The sequence below is a fragment of the Sus scrofa genome, chromosome 1, assembly GCF_054392235.1.
Source record: "Sus scrofa isolate SSC_HxYL_T2T_F1_AM1 chromosome 1, Sscrofa_HxYL_maternal_Yorkshire_Landrace_v2.0, whole genome shotgun sequence".
NCBI lineage: Eukaryota > Metazoa > Chordata > Mammalia > Artiodactyla > Suidae > Sus > Sus scrofa.
In genome coordinates, this window is record NC_139383.1 from 140,550,228 (window position 1) to 140,570,232 (window position 20,005).

General features: G+C 40.7%; 1 protein-coding gene across 22 annotated transcripts in view; it reads right to left on the reverse strand.

Annotated features, from left to right (window-relative positions):
* EIF2AK4 (eukaryotic translation initiation factor 2 alpha kinase 4) overlaps positions 1-20,005 on the reverse strand; it is a 118,116-nt gene that overhangs the window by 4,168 nt on the left and 93,943 nt on the right. For 18 of the 22 annotated variants that reach the window (XR_014813080.1, XR_014813088.1, XR_014813029.1 and 15 more), the window contains 9 exons: positions 19,578-19,643; positions 15,549-15,719; positions 15,007-15,141; positions 12,667-12,774; positions 11,733-11,861; positions 10,116-10,202; positions 4,148-4,260; positions 1,718-1,776; positions 346-443 (listed from right to left, as the gene is read on the reverse strand). Coding sequence is in view for 16 of the 22 variants with exons in the window: in XM_084972997.1 (XP_084829123.1) it covers positions 346-443; positions 1,718-1,776; positions 4,148-4,260; positions 10,116-10,202; positions 11,733-11,861; positions 12,667-12,774; positions 15,007-15,141; positions 15,549-15,719; positions 19,578-19,643 (966 nt within the window). In the remaining 6 variants the exon portion in view is untranslated. The remainder of the gene's footprint in view (positions 1-345; positions 444-1,717; positions 1,777-4,147; positions 4,261-10,115; positions 10,203-11,732; positions 11,862-12,666; positions 12,775-15,006; positions 15,142-15,548; positions 15,720-19,577; positions 19,644-20,005) is intronic. The other 4 variants (XR_014813089.1, XM_084972962.1, XM_084973051.1 and 1 more) reach the window with 1 other exon arrangement.

Consider the following 20,005-nt stretch of genomic DNA (forward strand, 5'->3'; position numbering starts at 1 on the left):
ATGTATGCAATGAGAAATCTGCCTCAAGTTTTCTGAGAGATGTCTCTTGTTATTCACAACAAAAACAAACCCCACCTGCAATTAGAGCCGGATCAGAAAGTTTCTGTTTAGATCCACTAATTCTGACCAACAGCTGCTTTTAGGTGCCTACAGGGTATACTGACGCCTCTTTGGAGGACAAACGGGGCAGAATCCTGGCACCAGGGATGCTTTGTGATGATGAAATTTTCAGAAGCCACCAGGAAGTGGGAAGAAAAACATTTCCAGGAAACTGCTTCTTCTTTCCCTTTCCTGTTTTCTTCCTCTGTAGCTCACATTAGAAAGCTGAGGAAACTGACCACGTACCTGGGTTTCATATCGCCTCCTAGTGCTGGCTGACAGCTTCTCTGGGGCTACCACGCTCACAATGGGAACAACTGTTGCTCCATGGATTTCAAACAAACCTGAAAGAGAGTTTTAGAACTTATGGCCTTATATGGTCTCACTTTGTTTTTTTTTTTGTTTTTTTTCTTTTTGCCATTTATTGGGCCGCTCTTGCGGCATATGGAGTTCCCAGGCTAGTGGCCTAATCGGAGCTGTAGCCAGCCTACGCCAGAGCCACAGCAACGCAGGAACCGAGCCGCGTCTGCAACCTACACCACAGCTCACGGCAACGCCAGATCTTTAACCCACTGTGGTCTCACTTTCTGTAACACACCACAAAGATGACAGCGATGATTAGAAAACACTGGAGGGTGATTCTATGGACTAGATTCTATCTGAGCCTTGTTTTCTATCTCTGCAACTGCCTTCACTTGCTAAGAAGCCCAGAACTCCACCCATCACCCTCAGCTGTTTTGAAGCTTCTGTCAAGATCACCAGCCTTCTCTCCATAGGTGGGAGGTGACAGGCATAGGGGAAGCATTATGAGTCAAACCTCATGAACCTAAGGGAAAAGAAATCAAACTTAATATGCCCCAGACTCTAATACTTATTTAAATTCCTCAAAAGATTTGAAATCTGATGGTAACAGGAAGTCAGTGCTAACAGAAATGGACCCAAAAGACCCAATTCTTTTAAAGCCAAATATGTCTTCCTGTTCTTCATTGGGAACATTTTCAATCAGGTTGACAGATGTGAAACTAAAGGTGTAACTATCACTACTGTTCCCTCTTGGCTTTCTTGAAAACAAACGTATATAGTGCCTTTCCATAAGGCATTTCAAAATACTTGTCTTCAATCTTCTGGATGGGGAAAATTTATCCACATTTGATCTATACAATAAACTGAATTGAAGGGAGATTAAACCACTTGTAAAAAATAAGACAGGAAGACAGAGCTATATCAGGATCGGAAGAGTTGCCAAATTCCCAGTGGTTTCATTTTCTAAGATGTGGGTTTCAAAGCATAGGGATGAATTCAGTTTGGTAAAATTAATTGTATATATGTTACTTAAAAATATATATTTCTTTTTTTTTTTTTTATTTTCCCACTGTACAGCAAGGGGGTCAGGTTATCCTTACATGTATACATTGCAATTACAGTTTTTCCCCCACCCTTTCTTCTGTTGCAACATGAGTATCTAGACATAGTTCTCAATGCTATTCAGCAGGATCTCCTTGTAAATCTATTCTAGTGAAAAATATATTTCTGATGCGGTGACTTAGCCACAGTCCTAAGTATTTAGAGCAAATGCACACAAGCATTGTTATGTTTAGATTACAATTAGTAATTATACCTGAAGCATTAGAAAATGACCCCTTCAGACTTTGTACTGCAAGATTATCGGAACCTTCTCTAAAAACAAGCAAACAAAAACAATTAGAATAAACAGTCAATGAGACAAAAGCAACACAGATGATTTATAGTGAGCTATACTTGGAGGCTTTTTTTCTATTAAGTATAAAAATATTTAATAACTTTTGGTTATTAGTGGAGGAATAACAAAACCAAAAAATTTGCACTCAATTATGCTTTGGTTAAGAGCAAATAAAAATGATAAAGGATGTCATTTCAAATTAACATTCTAACATTCTCATTTATTCAGCTGGGTTTGAAATTCTGGCTCAACATAAAAAGCTAATTTCAATGAAATATAATGGTGCTCTTTCTGCTCCCCTTATAATACAAGGAAACATAAGCAATGCCCCACCTTCATTATGGCAGCAGCCCTGGAGATCACCCACAGGAGAATGTTTAGTAAATGAGATTCTTTCAAAAGCTGTGAATGGATGTTTTTTCAAAGACTGAATTAATTTATAGCCTTTGAGAGACACAATGGCACTCTATCTTGGGAAAAAAGGGGAATAATCATTCACATGGAGGAACAACTTTAAACCTTTCCCTGCTCAAACTAAAGCCCATCTAGCCATTTAAGTGTCTTAATGTTTGTCTGTACTAATAGTCACTATTAGTTGACTATTTTTTGTTTTCTCTGCCTTTGATTTGGATCCTTAATTGTAATACCTGGTGACTTCAAGAACATATTCCCTTAAAAAAATCCTAATGGTGAATTTATTCAAGCTAGGTGCAGAGGGGCACCGGTAGGGGCCAGGGAGGGAGAAGCTAGCAAGGACATTTATTTTATATAAGCCAAGATTTCTCAGTCTTGGCACCACTGACATGGTGGGCCAGATAATTTGGGGGTTGGGATGGGATCAGTTCTGTGCACTAGAGGGTGTTTAACAGCATCCCTGGTCTCTGCCAGATACTAGTGGTACCTCCTGTTGTAACAACCAAAAATGTCTGCAAACATTGCCAAATGTCCCCTGGAGAGGAAAATCGCTACTGGTTGAGAATCACTGATCTAAGTTCAAAAAAAAAGTAGAGTACTATATTTTCTGATTATAGCCAAAAATATGAGTTACAAATATATAGAAAAAGAAAATTAAAGATCCCTCGTAATTCCACTAACCAGAAATAATTATAATTGAAAATATGGTCCATCATTACAGACATTTTTCTCTGTATGGACTATATATATATATACCTTGGTTGAAACAAAAATGAGATCATACCATACATCTTATTTGTGGACATCCTTCCTTGTAATAACAGCTTTATTAGAATCATCATTTTAAAAGGCTGGCACAGTGTTTCACTGTATTTAACCAAAATTCAAACAATCTTCTATTAATGAATAGTGTGACATTGTAAGTGGGAGATTGTCAAAGTGTGGTCCAGGGATCTCTGGAGGTCCCTGAAATACTTTCACAGGGTATCTGCAAGGTCAGAACTATTTTCACAATAACCCTAAAACATTAATTATCCTTTTTATTCTTATCCTCTCATGATTGTGTATTAGAATTTTCCAGAGATTATATAATGTGTGATATCACAACAGATTGAATGCAAAAACAGTTAAGACAATATAGTTTCTTTTACTGAAGCATTAGCGATTACAAAAATGTAAAACAATGCATTAACAGTGTCTGCAAACGTGAAACAATGCCCCTCTTTCTTACTAAATTTACTTTGTTTTGGACAACAGTTATTTTCCATTAAAAGTATTATTTAGGTTTGCATGTGATATGTTTTACTGTTATTTTAAAATAAGTATTTTTAAAATGTTTACATTTCTAACACAAAAATTATTGATAGATAAAGTCCACATAAACAAAGCTCGCTGGGGTCATCCTCAAAATAATTTTTAAGGGTATGAGAATTGCTATTAGAAACAGTGCTTCCAGAGGCATCTTTGTACATATCCCTATGGAATAATTTTACTATCAGTTCCTAAAGTGGAATTGCTGGGTCGTTTTTTTTTAAGGCTTTTAACTTTGTTAAATTCTTATCCTGAGAGTTGAACCAATTTGCATTCCCATGATGAATATGTAGAATCCTTTCCCAGAACATTATTAGGAATACTGTCCCAGAATATTAGCTCTTTCAAAACACTACTGAAATTCACTAACAGACCAAATAAGATAACAGCAGATAGATTTTGGTTTCTTAGGCTTTTCAAAATGATAAAATGTTCTCTGATGTGTTAGAACAGATGTTGAAAGTAAGATATACACTTAAACTGCTGAGTTATTCAGAAGCAATAGAATGGTTCATAAAAAGTTATCCTAACCTATCTTCGCTTCCCAAAGGTTAAATTGACTTTTAAAGTAAATGTACAGAAATTCTATATAGGCAGTTTCTGAGCTTCTGTTTACTAAGTTACCTGATAGTCCTCTCATCACTGACTTTAGTTCTCAGCTTCTGCAAAACATGGTCCACCAGATCGGACTCCAGCACACGTTTCTCTGTTTGTCTTTCTTTCTCAAAAGACTTAACCTTAAAAAGAATGAAACAGATGTGTCATTTCTAAAGCTAACAGGCTGAAGAATACCACAGTAAGACTAATAGTCAACAGTTTAGGTTGGTGGCTCTTAATTAGGCGTGATTTTGATCCCCACAAGACATGTGATCAGAAATATCTGTGGTTGCAACAACTGTGGGGGGGTGCTACTGGCATCTAGTGGGCAGAGGCTGGGGATGCTGCTAAGCACCCTACAGTGCACAGGATGCCCCCATATCTAGCTCCAAATGTTAAAGTAGGGCTGTTGAGAAACCCTGGGCTAGATTAGAATATCTTATAAATGACAGAATTTTAAAAAAAGGCCAAGACGAATTTCATTCTTATTTTGTTCTTTGACATATTTCTCCCCTTAAAACATCTTCTTGGTCAGTCACTAAGGTTTCTACAACTCCTCCGTGCCTCCTTTCCAGACCCCAGTCCTATCACCCCACATTTATGGTGCCTGCCCTTTCATCTTCACTCCCATGGCCAGCACCCTGCCTTGGCCTGGGGTAGCCTGAGAGTCTACCCTTGTCTACCCCCATCTTCAGTTTCCCCTCACTCCACTCCATGCTGTGCATCCATGCAGATTAATTTCTCTCATATACAACTCTGACCAAAAACGTAACATTGGCCCCCCCACTAACCGATAAAGTCTGAATTCCTTGTTTGGGTATTGTGGCTCTCCACGAGCTAGCCAGAACCATTCTCTCCTGCTGAAGTGCCCTTCTTCACAATCCTGTGTCATCCCAAACAGACTATTTGGCGGTGACACTAGAATAGTTGTCTGCTGGCTGCCTCTACCCATGGAAAAATCTCTAAAAGAATGACCATTACCATTACTATTCCTTTGCTTAAAAGGCCTTTTTAGCATGTACCTATATCCTGCCCATCCTTGAGGGTCCAGCATTAATCCCACCTCCACTCTGGAGATATCCTTGCTACCTCTGTTGTAATGTCTCAGGCTAATGAACCCTCAGAGAACTTTCCTATAGGATTCTCATGGCATTTAGCATTTTCTGGCTCATGATCATGAATGAATGTCTTCTAATCCCTACCAGATTATAAGCTCCTTGAGAGCAGAGCCTGTGGTTTAAATATGCCTGCATCCCTCATAGCCCTAAATTTAATCCCTCCTGTACTGTGAATGCTTTTAAAATGCACTTGCTGAATGGGGTGGGGAGGACGTGATGTCTTGCCCTTTAAATAGGAAGATGATGCTACTGACCCACTGTTAAGAATCCAAAGAACTGGATGGGCTAGAATAATGTATAAGATTACTTTTTTGTTTTTGTTTTTATTAAGGGCTGCACTTGTGGCATATGTAAATTCCCAGGCTAGAGGATGAATGAGAGTTGCAGCTGCTAGTCTATGCTTCGGCCACAGCCATACTGGATCCAAGCTGTATCCATGACCTATACTGTAGCGTGTGGCGATGCTGGATCCTTAACCCACTGAGCAGAGGCCAGGGATCAAAACTGCATCCTAAGGGACACTATGTCAGGTTCTTAACCCACTGAGCCATGATGGAACTCCCTTTTTTTTTGGAAGCAGATTCTAATTTAAGTTGTAAAAATTTGATAATCCTTATAGTAGTATGTTATGATGCTGGAATTATCTAGCAGAAGCTAGATGCTCGTCTCATGGTAATATTACAGGAGCAATCACTGCTCTGGAAGGGGCCTGATCAGTGGGATTTAGGGTCATTTATGAGTTTGCGATTAACAAGCAGACTAGTTTTGGGGACTTATAAATCTTCCCATGAAGAATTAACTACTACAAGTATTGTCTTCCTGCCTTAAACAACTAGAAAACCAGACAAAATATATAAACAATGGTTTTCAGACACTAAACAACAAATAGTGGAGGACTGTTATCCTGAGAGAAGAGAAAGAGAGTGAGCCTACAAGTGCCCCAGATTACTGTGTTGAAGAAATCTGCAGACTGCAGTGCAGGGGGAGGAACCTTAACAGAGACCAGGAGTTAAGGAGTTGCTTAGCTGGAGTTCAGGTAGGCCAAGATGGCTAGAAATTGTAGGGCAGAGGACTGGAGAGGCGAGAGCGACACAAAGAGAAAGATTTCTGAGGCTCTGCAGACAAGTCCACTCACACTGTTGGCAGAGAACTGATCTGTGCATGAGTGAGAGGAAACTCTCCAAGACTGGGGAAATAACCACCAGAAATGAATAGGCATGATAATTTCTGAAATCCACAGGGCTGAGAATAGTTATTGTTCTTATCAGAGTAGAGAGACCTCATGATACACTGGGCTGCAGGCAGAATCCTCCAAAGGGTACTGTCTTGACTAAAGGCTGCCCTGGATCAGCCCTAACAAAACTTAAAATCAAGCCAGAAAGAACTGAACAGAATTCAAGGATCTTAACTACATCCTAGAACAAAGTCCAATAGTATTTAAAGGAACATAAAACCCAGCACCAAAAAATGTACAGGAGTTCCTGTGTGGCTCAGTGGGTTAAGGACCCAACATTGTGAGGATGTGGGTTCAATCCCTGGCCTTGGCTCAGTGGGTTAAGGATTTGGCTTTGTTACAAGCTGCAGTGTATGTCACAGGTGTGGCGCAGATCTGGTGTTGCTGTGGCTGTGGCCTCAGATGCAGCTCCAGTTCAATCCCTGGGCCAGGAACTTCCATATACTGCAGGTGTGGCCATTAAAAAAGAAAAAAGTAGGAGTTCCCGTTGTGGCGCAGCGGAAACGAATCTGACTAGGAACCATGAGGTTGTGGGTTTGATCCCTGGCCTCGCTCAGTGGGTTAAGGATCCAGTGTTGCCGTGAGCTGTGGTGTAGGGCAGCAGTTACATCTCCAATTCGACCCCTAGCCTGGGAACCTCCATATGCCACGGGTGCGGCCCTAAAAGGACAAAAGACAAAAAAACCCAAAAAAAAGTAGAATTCATATGTTCAACAACCAGCCAAAAACTACCAGTAATGCAAAGTAGAAGGAAAATAAGACTCATAACCAGGAGAAACATCAATAGATAGAAACAGACTAGAAATGTCAAGATGATAGAATCTAAAAGGACTATTATAATCTTATAAAAAAATAAAGGATGGAGTTCCCATCGTGGCACAGTGGTTAACGAATCCGACTAGGAACCATGAGGTTGTGGGTTCGATCCCTGCCCTTGCTCAGTGGGTTAACGATCCGGCGTTGCCGTGAGCTGTGGTGTAGGTTGCAGATGCGGCTCGGATCTCGCGTTGCTGTGGCTCTGGCATAGGCTGGCAGCTACAGCTCTGATTAGACCCCTAGCCTGGGAACCTCCATATGCCGCAGGAGCGGCCCAAGAAATGGCAAAAAGACAAAAAAAAAAAAAATAAATAAATAAATAAATAAATAAATTGGGAAAAAAAAAATAAAGGAAACAAGAACCATGATGGAGAGAGATAGGAAAGACATTAAAAAAAGGACAAATATAACTTGTTGGGATGAAAAAACTATGATATCTGAAATAAGAAATGCACTGAATGGGATTAATATCAGATAAGATATTACAGAAAAGATCAGTGAATAATCCAGAAAAAAGCAGAAGAAAAAAAAAAAACCACACGAAAGACTGAGCCTCAATGAGCTATCAATGAGATATCAAATGGTTAACATACTGTAATCAGATTTTAAGAAGAAAAAGGGGCAGAAAAATACCTGAAGAATTAGTCTGAAAAATTTCCAAATTTGTTGAAAACTATAAATCTACAGTTCAACGAATCTCTGTGAATACCATGTATTAGAACATAAAGAATATCACATCAAGGCACATCATATTCAAGTTGCAGAAAACCAGTGATGAAAGAAAATCTTAAAAAGGTACCGGAAAATAAAAAGGTACATTATAAACAGAAGATCAAAGCAGACTTTATAAACAGAAACTATCAGGTCAGAAGACAATAAAATCCATGCTCAAAGTGCAAAAAATTTAAATCATGAATTCTATACCTAGCAAAAACATCTCTCAAAAGATGAAGGCAAAATGAAGACCTTCTCAGACCAATCACATTTGAGAGAATTCATCACCAGGAGACCTGAACTAATTAGAAATATTAGGAAATTCTTCAGTCAGAAGGAAAATGAAATCAGAGTATTTGGCTGAACACAAAGGAATAAACAGTTTCAGAAATGGTAAAATGTGGGTAAATGACATTTCCCCTTTATTGTAAAAACCTTTTAAAAAGGTGACTAACTAAAATACTAACAATGTATTATGAAGTTAATAACATATGTAGAAAAAAAATGGCAACAACAGCACAAAGGATGAGGGAAAATGGGAATATGCATTTTTAAGGTTATTACACTATATGTGAAGGCACATTTTTTGAAGATAGAATGTGGTTAGTTAAAGACATATATACTATAAGCTCTAGAGAAGTCACTAAAAAAACTTAACAAAAATGAGAGTTATAGTCAGTAAACCAATAGCAGAGATAAAATGGAATTAAAAACTATTAAATATGAAAAGAAGGCATGAAAAGAGGAGAAAATGGGGGTGGGGGAAGATGGAACAAACCGAAAACAAAGAGTAAAATGATAGATTTAAACCCAACCATTTCAATAACTGCATTACACATAAATGGTCTAACCATTTCAATTAAAAGGAGTGGATAAAAAAAACAAACCTCAACTAGTTACCATCTCTAAATCCAAATTTAGCAGAATGAAGAAAGAAAGAATAGAAATCAATAAAATAGAAAATGAACAAACAAAAAAAAGAGAAAAAAAATCAATGATATCAAAAGCTGGCTTTCTGAAAAGACAAAATTGATAAACCTCTACCACCCAGGTGATTGGGAGAAAAAAAGGGTGAAGACATCAATTACCAATATCAGGAATGAAAGAGGGGATATCATTACAGATCCCATAGATAGTGAAAGGGAATATTTGAAAACTCAGGTGAAATGGAAACAGTGAGAAAGATACAAACTACTAAAACTCACTTGAGGAGAAAGAGGCAAACTGACAGCTCTATATCTAAGCCCCTCTGGTTTTACTGGTGAATTCTACCAAATATCTGAGGTTAAATAAGACCGATTCTTCACAAAATTATCCTGCAAACAACAGATCCAACTCATTTATGAAGCCAACATCACTATCAAAAGCTATCAAAACCAAAGACATTTATAAGATAAAAACAAGGGGAAAATATTTTTTCCTTTAAAAATAAAAGTTATGAGGTGATGTATTTATGAGCATTATGAGTTAAATGAAATATAGTGAAATTGGTTAGGAAGTAGCCAGGGGATGTGCCAACCAGCAGGTATCAGCTATAGTTATTTATTTATTTTTTGCTCTTTTGTCTTTTTAGGGCTGCACCCACAGCATTGGAGGTTCCCAGGCTAGGGGTCCAACAGGAGCTCTAGCTGCCAGGCTACACCACAGCCACAGCAACTTGGGATTCGAGCCTCGTCTGAGACCTACACCAGAGCTCAGAGTAACACTAGATCCCCAACCCACCGAGTGAGGCCAGGTATCAAACCCACATCCTCATGGACACCAGTCAGGTTTGCCAACCACTGAGCCATAATGGGAACTCATTCTTTTTTTCTGAGAGAAAGGGAACAAGGGGAAAAAGGTAAAGAGAAACAAACAAACAAACAAAAAAACAAAACAGATACAGTTTTTACATTTTTTTTTTAAGTTCAAAGGAAAGTGTTCAGATTCAGATTCTCTCTTTTTTTATACATGTTCTCCAAAAACAGGCCCAGCAATTCAAAAGGAGAATGAAATAATCGATTCCCTCCCGCACCCAAGGCCAGGGCCTCAGTGGGAAGGCTGGGGGCTTCACAGTTAATAGAGTTCGGGAAATCTGACTGTTGAATTGTGAGAGATTTCCTCTGGTCTTTACCTTGACATGGCTTCCTTCTTTATCTGACACAAGGGCCACATAGGTGATTTCATGATGTCTGCAGTACTCCTGTAACTCCTCTTGGGACTGAAACAAATAAACACAGAACACCTGGAACAGCTTCAAGTAATTAAGGAGAATGAAAACAGTGTGTTCAGTGTATTCTCAAAGGGAATTACTCAACATGCTGATTTCAGGGTTTATATAAATATCAAGCAAGAAGTGTACGCAAATTCAAAGGAAGACCAAGACTTCTTTTGATTTCCTGCTTCTGCTATTGTTCTAAGGGGCCAAGTCACTCAATGGGATTATGACACTGTAAGAGGTTTTTGGAAGCTTCACAACTTGATAGAAGGTGCCCAAAACTAACACACACACACACACACACACACACACACACACACACACACAGTGAAAAGGCCTTTGGGGAAAGCCAAGGCAGCAAGAGAAATAGTAGAAGGTGAAAAGAAGAACTGAAGCATAAAGCAAAGAAGCATCAAAGCAGAGAAACCTGCAGGGGATGCTCCTGTACTGGGCTGAAGTCACCATCACCCTGAGCTGATAATTTTACTCTAGCACAGAATACTTTTCTGACAATTTATAAATAACATAAGCAAGTGGAATAGGATATTGCTCTATAAAATGATTATAATTTTTTGCTCGGTACACTTCTACATGAATTTTTATATAACACACACAAAGATGGCCAGCAGCTCTTGGCAGGTGATGTGGAAGGAGCAGGTGGGAGGGTGGGATTCTGTTTCCCAGGGCACCTCTTCATGCTTTGGGGCACCATGAGTGTGGGTGAACCTGGATGACCACTTGGAAATGCAGCCCCTTCCTTGATCTGCTTGTACACAAGTAAGTCATCTAAAGCCCCCCCATACTAAAGGGTGGGCAGGTGCTCAGTGGTGCCATTTTCCCACCTCACACCCAGAAAAGGCATCAGGCCTCCCGCAGGAGGGCTGAGGATATAAAGCTACAAACACTGAACACAGAAGGCCTTTGGGAAGTGTGCTTGGTTGGATCATGGTCCTGCAAAGATGTCCACATTCGGATCCCTGGAACCTGTGCTATCACTTGACTTGGTAAAAGGGACTTTGAAGACTGATTAAGTTAAGGGTCTGGAGATGGGGAGATTATCCTGGGTTATCTAGGTGGGCACAGTGTTTTGATCACAAGGGTCCGTGTATGAGGGCACCAGGAGGGTCAGTTAGAGATGGAAGGAAGGAAGCGTAGGGCAGAGTGGAAAGAGGAGGCCACACCGCAGAGGTAAGAGAGATGGAGGAGTGCAGAAGGCTCCCAGGAGCTGGAAAGGCAAGGAAGTGCATCCTCTTAAAGCATGCAGAAGGGACCAGGCTTATCGGACACCTTGATTGTAGCCCAGTGAAACTGATTGCAGACTTTGAATTCCAGACAGGTAAGATAATATACAAGTGTTGTTTTGAAGCACTAAGTTTATGGTAATTTGTTACTGACACAGTCAGAAACTTATTCAGGAAGCAACTGAAACCAGAGAGAGAAAGAATTTGGCAGCAACTAGGGCCACAGAGGATGATTTGCTACTAAAGCCATGACTATTGGCACTCGGCTCTCATACGCTTTTTGTCTCGTTACCTGTGACCAGTCATACATAATTTCTGCTGTGATTCCCGCTGACCAGAGTTTCTGGGTTAGGTTAATGGCCCTGGACATGGACATCTGGCCAACACTTACAACCAGGAGGTCACAAGAGCTTATTATAACCTGGATTGGAAACAGAGTGAGGGGGCATGTAGGTGAGACCAGCACTTATGTGAAAATAGGCACCTTCAATCTTATACAGCAACATAAATGCAGAAGTCTTTGATTGATTGACAATAGTTTAAAAAAATGACAATCAAAAAATTTTTATATTAGTCTTCCCCCCCCCATTTCTTGGGCCGCTCCTGTGGCATATGGAGGTTCCCAGGCTAGGGGTCCAATTGGAGCTGTAGCTGCCAGCCTACACCAGAGCCATAGCAACTCGGGATCCAAGCCGTGTCTGCAACCTACACCACAGCTCACGGCAACACCAGAATCTTAACCCACTGAGCAAGGCCAGGGATTGAACCCCGGTTCCTGGTTGGATTCGTTAACCACTGAACCACGACGGGAACTCCTATATTAATCTTCTAAGACAGAAATAATTTCAACTACCCTAAGTCATCAAGAAGATATTCTTTTCCTCGGGAAAACTAATCTTGCCTGAAACATAAGGGAAAAAGACATTTCTAGCTTCGTAGAATAGAGCAGTATTTATGAACAAAGAGCTTTGATGTGGGTCTGCTAACAAGTGTAATATCTCACATTTCCATAGCATCATACAGATGAGGAGAGTAAGGTTAGTGACTAAGATCCCCCAGCTAGAAAGCAGAGGCTAAGTACTGACACCAAGACTTAGGCTTATCTCTCATGGCAAAGGTAATCTCCCCAAACCTCAGTCTATAGCCACCACTGCTGGGGCTCCATGTAAATGACTACAAAATGAAAGACATCTCAAAGAACACTGGAAAGCAAAGCCAGAACTTACGGGTTCTTCCATGTTGAGGACAGCAGCAGTTATCTTGTCTATAGCTATGCTGACCCCAATGGCAGTTGGAACTGGCCCCAGAGCCTGTGGTCCTCTAAACTGGGGAATCTGTGGAGAGAGACACACAGCTCTGGTTATGAAATGGAGAAGAAAGTGCAGTTATAGGAAAAGCAATGATTGGGGGCATGTACTCTAACAGCAACTTACCAAAAGGTTCAAAAAAAGTGTGTGCATATGCATGTGTAGCAAGAGCAGGAAGCAGGTGTACTTACAAATTCAGGAAACGTTAATGAATGCTGCATCTAGCTCTGTGCTTTTCAACATGGTAGCCATTAGTCACTTGGGGCCTGAGCATTTGAAATGTCTCATCTGAACTGACTTGTGTTATGCATGCAAAACACACGGGATGCAAAGACTGAGACTGGAAAAGAATGTAAAATAGTTCCTTAATAATTTTTGATGTTTGGAGTTCCTGCTGTGGCTGGGCACAATAGCAAAATGGAGATAAGAGTGGAAACAATCAGAGAAATGGAAGATAAACCAATCTAAATAGATTATAAAGCAATATGTTCTGGAACCACAGAAGTATAACAAAAGATGTAACATTTGTGTCATCAGAGTCCTAGAAGGAGAGGAAAAAGAGGGTAAAGCTGAAAAAATTGTAGAAGAAATCATGCCTGAAATATTCCTCCACTGACACTGTGTTGGATAGTGGTGAAAGTTCCAGTTTCTCATTCAGTGTCCTATGATACCACCCCAGTGGGGAGGGGGGCCTTGTTACTGGTTGGGAGGGGATGGAAGTTGGGGATCCTGGTTCCACTTACTCTGCTAGAGGAGACACTACCCCCAAGCAGATGTGAAAGTCCTGGCTCCCCATTTAGCCTTCTCTGATGCCTGCTGTGACTTGGTTGGGGACGTACATTGGCAAAAGACAAACTTAGAGATTCAAGAAGCTGAGAAAATCCAAAATAAGACAAATCCAAAGAAAGTCACACGAAGACAAATCATAATTAAACTTCAAACTAAAGACGAAGGAAAAAAAATCTTAGAAGCATTGAGTGAGAATCTTCTTTCTTACAGGGAAAAAATAATTCAAATAACAGCAGATTTCTCATCAGAAACTGGAAATTTTGTGTAAATTCAGTAGATGGTCTTTTTTTTTTTTCTTTTTTTGATTTTCTCAGAGTTTTACACTGGAAACAAAAAGCACAACACTGTCTTAAGTGGATCTCAGTGTACATTGAGGAAATATTTAGGACAATTGTAAGTGAGGAATAGGTAAGGGATATAAAGGGAGGTAAGGTTCTTTATTCCATTTGTCTTGTATCTCAACTGTGGTGGTGGTTACAGGAATCTACACGTGATAAAAACAGCACAAAGTCACATTGCTGTGGCTGTGGCTGTGGCCAGCAGCTGTAGCTCCGATTTGACCCCTAGGCCTGGGAACATCCATATGCCTCAGGTGCGGCCCTAAAAAGCAAACAACAACGATAACAACAACAAAACACAACACAGAATCAGACATATACAGCGTACTGATGTCCATTTCCTGGGTTTGTCATTTTATTATAGTTATGCCAGGTTTAACCATTGGAAGAAACTAGGTAAAAGGAACACAACACCTCTCTGTACTATCTTTGCAAAATTCTGTCAATCTATATAGTTAGTGAGACAAAACATTAAAACATTGCAAATGTAGTTCATAAAACATTTCTATTCCTAGATAAAATATATAGAGGTGTCCACTTATGCTACTGGCTCAATTTTTCTGTAGGTTTGAAAATTTTTTTAATTTTTTCTTTTTTTAAAAATGATTTTCATTTTTTCCATTATAGTTGGTTTACAGTGTTCTATCAGTTTTCTACTGTACAGCAAAGTGAGCCTGTCACACATACATATATACATTCTTTTTCTCACATTATCCTCCATCATGCTCCATCATAAGTGACTAGATACAGTTCCCAGTGCTATACAGCAGTGAAAAATTTCTTTTTTTTTTTTTTTTTTTTTTTTTTGGCTTTTTGCCTTTTCTAGGGCCGCTCCCACAGCATATGGAGATTCCCAGGCTAGGGGGTCTAATCAGAGCTGTAGCCACTGGCCTACACCACAGCCACAGCAACAAGGGATCTGAGCCGTGTCTGCAACCTACACCACAGCTCAAGGCAATGCCGGAATCTTAAGCCACTGAGCAAGGCCAGGGATTGAACCTGCAACCTCATGGTTCCCAGTCAGATTCGTTAACCACTGTGCCACAATGGGAACTCCAAATTTCAAAACCATAACTTGAGAAAGAATGAAATTAAGCCTAAACAAATCAACAAACGCAGGGCAGGCCCTCACCAGCAGGTCATATCTGCCACCAGCTGCAAGGATTTCAGATATAGCCCTTTGCCTCCGTCTGATGATCGCCACAAACTGGAAGATGATTCCATTGTGCTGCTGCACCTTGTAAACCAAGCCCAAATTGATCAGGACCTGAAAAGGAAATACCACATACACGTGTCAGGGGCTCAAGATTTAGAATGGGCAATGCTGAAAACACCGTCTCCTAGCAAGAGCATCAGAACAATCTGTTTAGCATAAACGAAATGTTCACTAAGATCTGGCACATTGTCTGTTTAACACAAGCCTGCCAAGAAAGAATAACCACTTCTCTAAGGCTGGACATGGGAAGAATTACTGCACAACAGGAATTTTGATGCTTGCAAAGATTCTGATTTAAGCCAAAAACATTACTAGCAATCAAATGTTCCAAAATGCAGAGAGAAGAGTTCTGGAAAAATAAAACACTTACTAGCATTAATAAAATAAAACCCATTTCCCCCTTGTGCTATTTATTAAGGCCACAAATCTGTGCTACCAGAATCAAATGGTGGCCAAACCTGTAACTTGATGCCAAGTTTCTTCAACAGTCCAACAACCTCCTCTAGATCTTTTAAGCCATACTTCACCAACTGGGCAACACCTGTTTTCTGTTTTATTAATGAATTGATTGTGGGTGTTAGATCTTGCAACTCTCCCTTCTGCTCAATAAATTTGTAGAGTCGACATAGCTGGAAAGCAAAGGAGGCACAGTTAGCTTCCAATCCCGGCAAGAACTCACTTTGCAGTGTGATTCCTTCATACAGGGGTGCTTGACAGAGCTTCTGCACATCCCAAAGGGTAGAAAATTGGTCAAAGCCAATTTTAGTCTTTCCCACAATACTCTCTGTGGATTTCCCTTTTCCAGCAACTCGAAAGCAACTTGTAGAAGTGTCCTAGATACCCACTGACTACTCACAGTTAATTTTTTAATGGCCGCATCTGTGGCATATAGAAGTTCCCAAGCCAGGGACTGAATCTGAGCCATAGCTGTGAACTCCATCAAAGCTGTGCCAATGCCAGATCCTTTAACCAAACCCACTGCGCTGGACCGGGGATCGAACCAATGCCTCCACAGCAACCCAAGCTGCTGTAGTCAGATTCTTAACCTACTGTGCTCTCACTAATTTTTAGGTGCACACACTCACAGAGAATGCTGACTCCAGCAGAGCAGACCCTGGCACTAGCAGAGCCACCATTATATATTTCCATGCCAGTATTGTTCCTCTCTGCCTTCCTCATTCTCATGAATTCCCATTCCTACAGGCACATCAATGGACAGGAAGACAAAGTCTGACTTGTCCTAGTATTACACTGAGTTAGACAGGAAGTCCCTTCCCTTCCTTTTGAATAATTCCTGTTTGTAGCCTTGAGGTGCAATTTGGATACCACCTCCTACAGGCAGGTACCCATTCTTCTCTCTAGCTCATACCTCCATCCCAGATCCCAACTCTTACCAACTGTACACATCGTCTTCCCCAGGAGGGGGCAGCAGCTACCTACTATCTATCTGTGGGCCAGGCACAGTCCCTGGCACATAGCAGGTAAGAGGAAATAACTATGAGCATAAAACCAGAAAGATTCCCAGGAGCTAAAATGAAAACTAGGGAACAAAATTTTAGCTAGTCTGACTACAGGCAGGTAGAGCCTGGTTCATCTATAAATTGGCACATGGAAAATAAGAGCTGAATGAAGACTTAGCTTAATGTAGCTTAATGATAATAAACTCCTTGTATTTTTTATTTTATTTTATTTTTTTTTGTCTTTTGTCTTTTTGTCTTTTGCTGTTGTTGTTGTTGCTATTTCTTGGGCCGCTCCCACGGCATATGGAGTTTCCCAGGCTAGGGGTTGAATTGGAGCTGTAGCCACCGGCCTACGCCAGAGCCACAGCAACGTGGGATCCGAGCCGCGTCTGCAACCTACACCACAGCTCACGGCAACGCCGGATCGTTAACCCACTGAGCGAGGGCAGGGACCGAACCCGCAACCTCATGGTTCCTAGTCGGATTCGTTAACCACTGCGCCACAACGGGAACTCCAACTTGTATTTTTTAAAACCTTAAAGTGTTAAAATCTAATTTCTTTATTAAAGACAAGAATTTTTAATTTTAAAATTGTCTAATTTTAATTTTTTTTCTTAATAATTTTTTTCCTCTCAACACATTTTAACATTAAATTACCCCATTAATAAACTCCCAAAAGCACTAGAGTTAACACCTCAGATTCTGGTCCTCAGCCTATTGTCAACTGACTCCGTATGACTTGGGATAAGCCACAGAGCTCTTTGGACCTTAGGTCCCTCATCTGTAAAATATGAAAGCTGGGCCAGATATCTGAAACTCTTCTGCAATATTTCTACTCCTTTTCTTTTTCTTTTGTTTTTTTTTTAGGGCCACACCCATGGCATATGGAAGTTCCCAGGCTAGGGGTCCAGTAGAAGCTGTAGCTGCCGACCTACGCCACAGCCACAGCAACACCAGATCCTTAACCCATTGAGCGAGGTCAGGGATCCAACCTGAGTCCTCATGGATACTAGTTAGATTCGTTAACCACTGAGCCACAACGGGAACTCCTCTACTCCTTTTTCTAATATCCTTAGAGTTCCCTTTTAAAATAATGAGAGTACCAAATGCCTTTATGAGATACTAGCTTTTCATTTCAAACTAATCAAACACACAACTTTGAATTAATGCTTAATATCAAATGACTGGCAAGTAGAGATTTAGCAAAAAGAGAAGCTGGAGCTCCCATCGTGGTTCAGTGGTTATCAAACTCAATTAGTATCCATGAGGGCGTAGGTATGGTCCCTGGCCTCACTCAGTGGGTTAAGGATCTGGCGTTGCTGTGAGCTGGGATGTAGGTTGCAGTCATGGCTCAGATCCTATGTCGCTGTGGCTGCAGTGTAGGCTGGCGACTACAGCTCCGATTTGGCCCGTAGTCTGTGAACCTCCAATGCTGCAGGTGCAGCCCTAAAAAGACAAGAAAAAAAAGATCTGACATTTTATTTATTTATTTGGCTGCACCTGTGACATGCTGAAGTTCCCAGGGCAGGGATCAAACAGGCGCCACAGCAGTGACAATGCTGGATCCTTAACTGTTAGGCTACCAGGGAACTCTGAAGCTGACATTTTAGCAACCAATGCAGCTCTCCTGTGCAAGTGTGAAATATTTTGAAATGTGACATTAGCTCAAAGAACGTTTTGGGCTTTTTTTGCATCATTTATACACAGAACTATTTCTGCAGATGGGCATGTGGTGGGTATTATGCATCTAGGGTATTAGGGACATGCTGTCCTTCATATTAGCATATTATGCCCTTGGGTCACTTTGCAATTATTAATATCTCTTCCAGTACTTACATTTACACTTTAACCTGGTTTAACTTCTAGAGCCCCAAGTGCTATGTACCTGGGTTATTCTCCCCCTACCTGCAAATTGTATGGGTGGTTTCTTCAAGCCCTGGTCTATGTGCGCCCTTGAAAACTGTCTAAAGGGCTGAGGCTGGCTATGTGCTGTCCAGACCTCCTCATGCTTTTTCTTTTAAAGTTTCTAATGGCTCCATTATTCACATGTATGGTTTTCACAAAGTTTTCTTTAGTTTTTTTTTTTTTTTTAATTAAAAAAAAATTGAAGTATAGCTGTTTTCCTCATGACTTTTAAAGGCCAATAAGAATGAAGACGTTGAAAGCGGTCTGTGGACTCTTCAACTGACTCGTCTTTAATCCCTGATACACTGTAAATGTCCAAAAGTGACTCTGCCTGGCCTGTGTACAATCATATTTTAATCTATGCCACATGTGAATTTTGCTCGTTACCACAGGATTATGTAACTGAGTATCAGACCAAGGTCTATAAGGGTTCTGGTTAAAAAAAGAAAAATATCCTTGTATATAAATATTTAGGAAAATGTAAGAAATCCCACTGTCTTCTCCTTTTCAGGGACTTAATTGTGTGGGCTAAAGATCCAGGTCCAACATGATGGTTAGAGAGAGAATAAGGCAAACCTGTTTATTACCCCGTGAAATTTTCCTCATTGCCAATTCGATCAAAGGTAAGATTTTAGGGTTAGGAAATGGACTGGAGGAGCAAAACCCTTAATTCAACTCTGAGCTGTTAGAAGACTGGGGGTGGGGTGGGGTGGGCTGTCCCTTGTGGAGGGGGGAGGTGGACACCCACATGAATTTGCAGAGCTCCGAGCCTCAATCTAGTCCCTAAGAATTGATTTCAGAAGAGGGCCAGCAGTATAAGGTCTGCTCACAGGAGGCTCCACCAGGCACAGCCTTTACAAGGGAAGTGAAAGAAAAGTGTCAGGAATGAACAGGTTGATTACAGCACATTCAGAAGTGGCGTGGAGAGACATTCTTTGATCATGGCACGGTTTCTCTTTCCCTAATCCTAGAGGTTGCCATGGTACCTATTAATGCTCAAGGGGAAGTCGGTCTGAGGTGGCAGGAAGAGTGGCTTCCTTACTATGTTGAGGCCTGGGTGACATTTTCTGGAACCACAAAATGACAGAGAGAGCTGTAATCACACCGTTAGAAGGTACTTACACTATTCGACGACAAAGACAGATTACAAAATTTAGCTTCCACTTCTCTCCTTGTCAGCTTTTCTGTCTAATGGAGAAGAAAAAGGTAATAATGAGTCACCAAATGTGGCCCTGAACAAGATCCAGGCTAATTCTGACAGGTATCGCCTTCATTTTGGATAAACTGCTCCTAACCATGAAGAGTAGATTAACTCTGATGAAAAAACTACCCCAATTCACATAAAACTATAACTAACATTGTTTGAAAATGTGAATATCTCTGACATAAAAGAATAAGGGGGGAGTTGCACTTGCTGAATGATGAGGTAACCCAGAGTTAAGGCCAGAGGTAGACAGGCTTAACTAGGGTGCTTATCTTGGGGTAGAGGGAGTCACATCTCCCTCATGCAAGCCACGGACGGATGGGCTCTGAGCGTGATATCCCACGCT